Source organism: Paralichthys olivaceus, chromosome 18, assembly GCF_024713975.1.
Source record: "Paralichthys olivaceus isolate ysfri-2021 chromosome 18, ASM2471397v2, whole genome shotgun sequence".
Taxonomy (NCBI): domain Eukaryota; kingdom Metazoa; phylum Chordata; class Actinopteri; order Pleuronectiformes; family Paralichthyidae; genus Paralichthys; species Paralichthys olivaceus.
Window position 1 is genome coordinate 20,971,620 of NC_091110.1, and position 10,107 is coordinate 20,981,726.

The 10,107-nt window shown below is 39.8% G+C and overlaps 1 protein-coding gene across 4 annotated transcripts in view; it reads left to right on the forward strand.

Annotated features, from left to right (window-relative positions):
- The window catches only part of dcc (DCC netrin 1 receptor), a 111,818-nt gene extending 103,224 nt beyond the window's left edge, over positions 1-8,594 (forward strand). For all 4 annotated transcript variants that reach the window (XM_069514344.1, XM_069514345.1, XM_069514342.1 and 1 more), the window contains exons 28-29: positions 1,974-2,122; positions 6,760-8,594. In XM_069514344.1, coding sequence (XP_069370445.1) covers positions 1,974-2,122; positions 6,760-6,849 — 239 coding nt within the window. In that variant the 3' untranslated portion in view covers positions 6,850-8,594. The remainder of the gene's footprint in view (positions 1-1,973; positions 2,123-6,759) is intronic.
- The last annotated feature ends 1,513 nt before the right edge of the window (positions 8,595-10,107 follow it).

Here is a 10,107-nt window from a genome sequence, read left to right on the forward strand (position 1 = left end):
TAGCCCATGTCCTGGATACGTCTGTGTGTGGTGGCTCTTGATGCACTGACTCCGGCATCAGTCCACTCCATGTGAATCGCTCCCTAATTCTTGAATGGCTGTTGCTTCACAGTCCTCTCAAGGCTGCGGTTATCCCTGTTGCTTGTGCACCTTTTTCTACCAAACTTTTTCTTTACACTCAACTTTCTATGAATATGCTTGGATACAGCGCTCTGTGAACAGCCAGCATCTTTAGCGTTGACCTTTTGTGGCTTACCCTCCTTGTGGAGGATGTCAACGACTGTCTTCTGGACAGCTGTCAAGTCAGCAGTCTTCCCCATGATTGTGTAGCCTACTGAACCAGACTTAGAGACCATTTAAAGGCTCAGAAAACCTTTGCAGGTGTTTTGAGTTAATTAGCTGATTAAAGTGGGACATCGAAAGTCTAGAATATTGAACTTTTTCACAATATTCTAATTTTCTGAGAGACTGAATTTTGGGTTTTCATTAGCTGTAAGCCATAATCATCAAAATTAAAAGAAACAAATGGTTGAAATATTTCACTCTGTGTAATGAATCTATATAATATATGAGTTCCACTTTTTGAATTGAATTACCAAAATAAACAAACATATCAAACATACCTTATACAATAACCTCTTCTCTAGTCTAGACCTTAAGAAAAAAATCAAGGGCGAACATAATTCTCCTGAGTAACAATCTTCTATCAGAACTGTTCCAGGTATTTTGTCTGTCAGGGAGGACCATGAAGATTATTGATCAGGAAATGAAAGAATGTAGTTCAAGAAGCCTCAGGTGCTGTTCAGGAAGTCATACAGGAGGGAAAAAATAGACCCCCCCCCCCTTATGTCTCTGATGTTTCACCCTCCATGTTGTTTTTCTTTCACTTTCCTTCTTGCTCTGTAAACAACAACGCATCCTTAATAGGAATTGGAAAACAAATTCAATTCCCATCAATTTTATTTTTATAGTGCCAAATCATAATTAAGTTTTCATCTGTCTGTTTGTTGACCATAACCCTAACCCTGGGGATTGGGGCCTGGGTCACGAAATAATGTTTACATCTTATTTAAATAATCCCATAAGCGTGTATGATCATTTTGATATATGCGCTCTACCTACCATTCCAGTTTAGTAGCTGAAAAGATGAAAAGAAAGAGACATTGTGAACTATGTATGGAAAGACAGATGATTCATGATATTGTCTGAGTCAGTGTGGGTATAAGTTTCTCTTTTCATGCTGCCTCCAGCCTGTTGCCATTTTCTAAATCCCTTTTGCTATAGGAACCAAAGAGAGAAACCTAAGCAGATATTTTTACATCTGAAGCAGCAGCAGGAGATTGTCCGGGTCAAACTCATTCACAACAACAGGAACATATGAGGGGTGGAGCCTGTAGAGCAGCAGGAGGCGGGACATAATGTATAAATTCTGCTGTGGAAAGATCAGCATTGTTGTTTACAGCACATCCACACAGCGTCGTGGTTAGCGCTGTCACCCCACAGCAACGTGATGATGAAGCTGATGGGTGGCTAGGACCTCTCTGTGTAGAGATGTTCTCCCTGTCTTTGTGTAAATTCTCTTCAGGTTCTCCAGCTTAGAGTCCAAAGATATGCAGGTTTAGTCAGAGACTCTAAAGTTCCTGTAGGTGTGAACTAATGGTAGTGTTTCTCTGAATGTCGGCCTTGTGATATGCTAGAATTTTGTGCAGGGTCTGGCCCAGTGTCAGCTGGTATTGCCTCTAGCAGCTCCACAACCTTCAACAATAAGCAGTGTACACAATGGATGGATTCATCTTTCGTTTCTTTCCTCCGCCTTCCAGTTTGAGGACAGTTTAATTTCATTCTTGCTCTGCAGTTCTGCTGTTAAACAACTGCATTTATATAAGTAAAAGGATTGATAAGTTGAATGTCACAAATAAATAATTTTCAAGTCAAATTTATTTTGAAACCACATCTCTGTCTGTCTTGCCCAGGTGCCAGCCTGCCAAAGCCCCAGGTGAAGACGGCCTCTCTGGGTCAGGCTGGTAAGGCTCGATCGCCTCTACTGCCTGTCTTGGTCCCGACGGCGCCAGACTTCCCAGAAGAGGGAGAAACGAAACCTGCTGAGGATTCAGCTGCCAACGTGAGTCCAGACAAAATTACATTTAATTTTTATACCAGAGGTATTATACTGTGTCCACGTCAAACATTGTCCCATTTGGATTCAGCTTGATTTGCTGTGATGTGAATTTCAGTGGGGAGACATTTTCAAACATTAAGCCAAGCAAAGTGCAACTTGCCACAACAAACAAACTGAATGGATTTACTCATACAAAAACCCACACAAATGTATATCACTGCGAGACCTTGGTGGAGCTATGTGCTCTAGTGTCATTCTGGTTATTTTTATATTACAAATAACTGTAATAATCATCGACAAATCCTAACCCTAACCCATCTGAAAGACACAACTGGAGGAGTTTGAGACTTTAGTTTTTAGTTCTGGATCTCACACACACGCACACACACAGACAGACACACAGACAGACAGACAGACAGACACGAACACACACACACACACACACAGACAGACACTCAAACACACACACATGCACAGCTTTGTCACTACACCTGTTTCCCCTTCATGTAGTGTGTAGGTGGTTTTTCATTAGTGACTGAACCTGTGGAGAGCAAGGAAGGTAGAGAAGGAGGAGGGGAGAGAGAACAATGAAACAAGAAAACTGTGAGGGGGAGAGAAATGGAAAAGGGAGGGAAGAAAAGAGAGGATGCGAGGATGGGTACAGAAAATAATGTTGGAGGGGAAGTGGGTGAGGGAAAACAGACGTGGAGGCAGAAAATGGAAAAGAGAAAAGGTGGCAAAGAGGATGACATGAGGCTGGAGAACTGATGAATGAAAGCAAATAGGGAGAGTGGAGGAGGGAGAGAAATAGATGAAGGGAGGAGGAGGGGAGGGCATAAGTGGACAAGGGATGAGATAAATGACAGAAAATGATGTGCAGGGATGCTGGACGTCAGGACTTGTTAAATATTCATGCTGACTCAGTGACAATAGGACAAAATGAGGCGTCACCACGGTAATGGGAAGAGAAGAATTCTTCAGGATGATCAGACTAGGAAAAGAGAGGAAGAAAGGAAATGAAACGAGGAGAGGAAAGGTGTAAGGGAGAAAAGTAAGGAGGAACGTAAAGGTAGACAAGCAGGGGGTGTCGTCCTAGCAACAGGAAGAGAGAGGGATGCTCCGGGGGGAAGAAGGATGGCAGAATGAGGATACAGAAAGGTGAGATATAACAGAAAAGAAAATTAGAGGATGGCAAAGAGAGGAGATGAGGAGGGCAGAGGGAAGGAGGAGTGAAGGAGATGGAAGATGAGAGGAAAGACAAAAAAGAGGACGAAAGATCTGATAAGGAAGAGTGGAGAAAATGAGATGGAAAGATGGTTCAGAGGAGAGAGTGATAAAGGTCAGCAGGTCTTTCTCTTCATCTGCTCCTCTATCTCTGTAATTGATCTGGTCTTTTCCCATCAGCCCCTGGCCTATCCATCTCATCCTCCACACACACACACACACACACACAGTTAATAGACTGTGACACACACTGTGGGTAAAGTCACTACAGTGCTTTTATTATGTTGTTAGAGCAGTGACATATTTGAAAGTAGGACAGCAGGAGGGTGCAATATGGAAAATGTTCCCTCAGCACAGAGCTCATTGGTTCCTATAAGATATGAATCTTCAAAAAGGACTCACAGATGAATAGTTTAATTTCCTTTTAAAGACTCAATAATGTCATAAAACAGCTGAAGGGTTTTTAATAACAAGTATGAACTTGATCAGGACGAAATGCTGTTGGAGACTAAGTTAAGCTGCGAATTAATTACAGCCTGACTTACAGAGATGATTGGGGGCAGAACACTGGCTGTGAGATAAACAAAATTGGCGGTCACTGATTCCTAAGATGTCCTCATCATACAATTCAGATAAATAAATATAACTGAAGTATTTTACATTTTAACCATAGATTTTGTTGTAAATAACTATAAAGAAAAATAAAGCACAAACACAACCAACTATTAAGAACATACATTTATTTTTTATGTAAAATGTAAACATCTTTTCTGCATAATAAACATTGTCTTGATCATTGTAATCATGGAAAAAGAAATAATAATAATCGAAACGAGAAAGGCATTCTGAGAGCTCACACCTCATCCATAATTTATCAACACAGTTGTCAGAATAACGTAAGTGATCTTTAACTTTTTCTCTGTTGCTGCATTGTATATTTGTGTGCAGCTTTTTGTTACGTGCTCATCATCCACAAAGTTATCACCGACCACACAGACAATGAGATCTAAAGTATTTTTCTTCATTGTTTATTTTGTATAGTAAGTTTTCATATTGTCAAACATGAACGCAGATAATAATTTGCGTGTGGAAGACTTGTATCAACTGATTTTTACCAACCAACCAATACAATTCATAATCTTCATGTTTTGTTTTGTGTATTTCAGGCAATGTGTGAAAAGAATTACACTGTTATTGAAAGTAGTAAGAAATCCTACATCCGCCCCTTTGTCCTAATTCTCAACAAAATTTTCTGTTTTCTGTTTAACAAGGTGAAACGGGCTTGAGGTAATACAACCATGTCTGTATCTACTATTTGTGTCCCTGTTGTCTTAGTAGAAAGACTTTAACAGTTTAACACTCTTGCTGTTCAGCTGGGAAATTAGTGTGAAGCTTGAGACATGGACATTTTTATTATGTAAATCTGCAATTGTGTGAAACTTGTGCTTGTCAACCCTAACCCTAACCTGAAACAAATAAAGGACAAGCAAACTGTTGCTGCTTGTCCCGAATCTCCCGAATCATTGATTTGTCATCGGTTAAAGAACCACATGGATTTAAAACTACGCAGAGTCAAAGAGTGTTGACTTTATGTTGTCCCAGTTTAGGACTTTATAAATAAACGTTTGAGTCTGTTAATCAACTCATACAAAACCTTTTCAGTTCCGCATATAACACAACCAAAAGTAGTGCTTAGTTGAGAGGAGTCAGATCGAGAAAGAACAATTCGATCATCTGTACTCGTATGAAATGTGCACACCAGCATGTTGGCTTGAACTCAGTTTATAGCTGCACAGCATCACCATCCTCACTAAATTCTACTTGATTACATGACCCAATTACTTTGTTTTGTACCACACACACTGAGGACTAGAAAAAGTAGTTGGTGTGTTCGCTTTTTGCTGGTGAACTGGCTGCGACTGGTTGACCACGTTTAACTGTCAGAGCCCGGTTGTTATTGAGCCTCACCGATGAGTTAAATGAAGGCGATATAAAAATCTATATATGACTGGAGGGAGAGTGTCACTGAAAACCAGTCCAACGCTGACCCAACATGACTGTGTGGTCAGGTTAAAAGCTTTAACTGGACCAGACAGATTTATCAGCTCAGCTCTATCAGGGTGGAAACTGAATTTGTCAGGTTTAAACACAGTCTACAAGCAAGTTCTGTAGCTTTACAGGAGAAATACAAATGTCCCTAAATACAAGAAAAACTGTAGAACCAAGCTCTATCCGTATAGTTTTAACATGGTTCTTAATGTCCAAGAACTTAATTTTAGGAACACTTTTACAGTAGCTGCACTTCTTGGCAGTGACTCTTCTTGGTAAAGCTCATATTTATGCAGGATCAATGCATTATAATGGAAGGTTTGTGCATTAATACAGACCTTTGGGTTTAAGTGTGAGAAATATGTTTGCCGTTATCGGTTTTCCACAGCCCTGAGGAGAATATTGAATTTTTTTTTCAACTGCAAGGACAAACTCTGCATGAAAGCCACGCTCAATATAACACAGAGTGTATATGGAAGAGATGTGCACTTGACTGTCGGACTGTCTGACACACACACACACACACACACACACACACACACACACACACACACCACAGATGGAGGCACTTAAGCCGGTCCACTCAGAGGTGACAGTTTGTATAGCTGAACCAAACACAACATTATACACAGTGATCACAGAGTATCTGCAGGATTAAAGTGCAGCCATTCACATTGGTACTGTGTCCTTTCCTTTGTAACTACACCTCCAGCATTTTTGTTAACACAATATCACTGGGTCTCACTCTTCCGCCTCTAAGACATCAAATTTAGTGTATTTGATAACCCTAACCCTGAAAACAACAGACTTGTGGTTGTAAAAATCAAACCCTAACATGCTATGAAGCATCACCCTCTGCATGGCTGTGCTCAAGTCTCGTCACATGGTAGCAACCGTGCCCAAAGTCTGGTTTAGAGGTAGTTCAGCCATCATCTTCACTGCTGCTGCTAAGCGCACAGTAACAGTGAGCAGTCTGGTTACAGATTTTACTGCTCTGCTCTCCCTTTGCATCTCTTCTGTATTTCTATAAGGATTTCTTCGCAGTTAGTTCCCCTAACGACCAGATTAGATTTTGACTAGTTTGAATGTTTTCAATTATTAAAGAAGACATATTCTGTTCATGTTCAGGTTGAAAATGTTAATTATGGTTATTATTGTAAAATGTTTACATACTCTAATGTTCAGAAAACACCTTACTTCCATATCCATTGCTGCAGCTCCTCTTTACAGCCTCTGTCTCAAACATTGGTTTTAGCTCCTGATTTGATGCACAATAGACAAAGATGAGCAGTAATCCAAGTTACCACACAAACATTCAGGCCGGAATTTATAACACTTACATGTAACCTCTACTTGTTGTCTTTCAGGTTTACGAGCAGGATGATCTGTCTGAGCAGATGGCCAGTCTAGAGGGACTGATGAAGCAGCTCAATGCTATTACTGGTTCAGCCTTCTAACCTTTGACCCCCGCCAGGCCCAGCCCTCTGTCACAGTCCAGTCTGGAACACTTCTTCAAGCCTCAATGTCACCTGCTGTCTCTTAGCTAGCAGCAATGGGTCATTCTGGGTTAGAAAAGATCTCTGTGAAACCTGCCTCTCTGCTCAGTTGCATTTGTTTGGTTTCTACTGGTCTGATCTTGTGTCTGCTGTTTGGGACCAGGATTGGACAACAGGTAACACAGAATAGACTCTACAGCAGCACAGCATCAACTGCAAGAACAGGACAAGGGTTGAAGGGCTTCTTTAGGAGTTCAAACTGAAACCCCATAAGACCCTTCGACCTCAATCACAAAACTAGAAAAACCCAACGCCTAGAGCCTTGACATAACAAAACAGGAGGAAAGGATTTTCACAAAAAAGAAGTTACATTTTTACGAGCCCTCCTGTTCCTCTTTATTGTATTTATACATGCCCTCCTCTGCTGAGTTCTGCACAACTCAGTTACTGTGACTGTACTTAACTTATTTTACATTACTGTTGGAAGTACTCCTATGTTCCACACTTTTCTTTTGGGTACTTTATCTTTGTGCAGTTACCGGATGTGTATATGGTTTTTAAAAAGAACCAGGACCTACATCATGAAAGAAAGAACACATCCTCAGCCACCAAAGTTTCAACAAGACTTAAATTTTTCTTACCTGGATCCAAGGATGTCTGTCGCGGTCATGTGTGAGGATCCTTACTGGCATTTTTTGGCCATACCTTGTTGTTGTTCCACTCTTGAAGTGGACAGTGTGATTTCATTGAACCATCCATCATTCATACCTCATGCAGCCCGTCCACATCCTGATCCTGAGGTTAAAAGAGTATTTGAACCTTCTGGACTTGTCTGAAACATCTGGATCAGGATCTACCTGAATTTACTCTATAAGGACATTATCAAAACCTCTATAGACACCCACAATCTTGCTGCTCTTGACAAAGTCTATACTCTCCTCACCCCAGATACAAACCCCATTTCCCTACGAGGACTTGTGTTGTTGTCAAATTTTCATAATATAAAGCTCCTTGGGACCTTCTTTGTTTTTGCCCCTTGTTCAAGTCTGTCTCACCCCCAAACATCAAATGTTGAAAGATATCTGGATTTTGATTGGTTGAAACCATCCCTTAATGGAAAAACGAAGGTTCGGCTTAGGATGGTACTAAGAAACCTTGTGTCACATGAAGTCCATGATTCCCCCCTGCTGGCTGAAGTGTGGAAGTGCATGCTGTTTTGACTTTTGAAGGAGCATTTAATGAGGCAAGGTTGTTCATAGAAATTGATTTTGAGCACCATCAAAATACATTATGAAGAGAAAGAGATAGAAAATGAATCCTCACAAGTTAGTGTTTTGTCTTAATTGATAATTAAAAATGAACATCACTCGTTTAAAAGTTTAAAATCAATCAGGATCTTGAAAGAAATGGGACGAGCTACTTGCCACACCCAACGTCATTCCCTGTCCAAGTAAGATTGAATGGGAATCGGCCATCACTCTAATGAAATAGTCAATTGTCAAGATATCATAGCAACAGGATTATAATAATAGCTTATTATAATTATAATGATTGTTATTGTTTAGGTTAGCTGGGGCGGTGGGGCTGATACAACACTTAATATTTCAGCGCAGTTTCAGTTCCTGTTTGACTGGAAGTGAGTGTGTTGTATTTGGGCCTTTGTTTGATGAATCCAAAACTATTTTTCATGAGATAAAACACACATGTACCTCTGTTGACACAGATTGCCCACATGGGGAAATTGCAAAACTGCCAACTTAGCTTTGAGTTTACTTCAGGTGTTTCCATTTTTATATGAAAATAAGAAAAAAGACAAAAACAATAATCAATAGGAAATGACACATATTCCACAAAGTATATTTTTACATTCGTTGTCAAGTCAGAGCTGTTTCATTTTTTTCAAATCAGCCTTTTTTGTTTTGAAAAAACATTTCTGCACAGAACTGTTTTAAAATGTTGTGAACTTCAACAACGATAAAAACACAGCCCAGAGTTGCACACAGTCATTTTTAATTTAGAATTCAACCATTACCAATAATATTTTTTCCATCTTCTTAAAAATCTTTAAAATTGTGGAATAAGGGAATCTAACATGCAGAGCTATGACCTCTGTGACATTAGGTCAGTCAGGACATGATGCAGATAACAGCCACTTAACTTTTTTAAAACAGCTAGAATCTTATCAGCAGGAAAGAAAAATCAGTGTGAAAATAAATTGATTGGCAAGGGACATATTTGTTTTGGTATAGCTCCTCAACAGTAGATTAATGTTAAACATTGCAGTGCCCTGTAAAAAATATCTGGTTCAGTCATAGAATTGTTTTCAGATGATTGAAGTGATCTTCCAAATGGGTCAACATCTTTTTTTATACTACTGCAATATTCAGTTTTTCAAAATAGAAAAAATGTTGTGTTTAAAAATGTTCTGAATTAGTAGAAACAAGTAGAACCCCCCCCCCAATTTCTGAGCATGTGACAAACAATTTATAAAGATGGATATTTTTGGAGTGTGCAAGAAAGAAGGAAGTAAAAATTAAAAATGATTAATTAGTCAGCGGAGGGGGAAAAACAGGCCAGTAGTTAGCTCTAAATTTAACAATGTCTCTCCAGCCATTGTAATGTAATTTACAGATATTTATCTTTCTGTGATGAAAAGAAAAAGCCTGAGGGAGAAGAAGAGGGTGGATGTGAATGTGAATCTGCAAAGGTGGTTTTCATGTGAGTGAGGGCATGGAGAAACGAGGCCTGGAATTCATTATATGGCTGTTTCAAATATTATGATTCAAGCTCACACTCTATTGGCGGTTACAGCAGCAGGGAGAAGTGCCATGGACAGAGTGGATGGAAAGGTAATGTCTGCAGAACGAGTGCAGGGTTGAAAGGTGAACCGATGCAGGCAGGTGGACGGCACGGGATCAAACTCATCAGTGTGTTCTGAGAGACATTATGAGCCGAACACTTTCATTCTGCTCAGGGTTGTTCATGTTCTTCTCCTGAATGCAGAGCTTAGGGAATTATTACAGTTAAATGATCATACTGGAGGTTTTACACATTTTAGCCTCTTGAATTTGAATGACATTACATATCAGTATTGCTAAATACTTTCCAAATTGTCCATCACTTCCTATGTTGATTTCCTCCCTTTCAGGCAGCTATTAATTTGCTGAGGTTGCGATCAGATTTAAAGTGCAGGGACTTCGAAACTGCAGATCCACATAA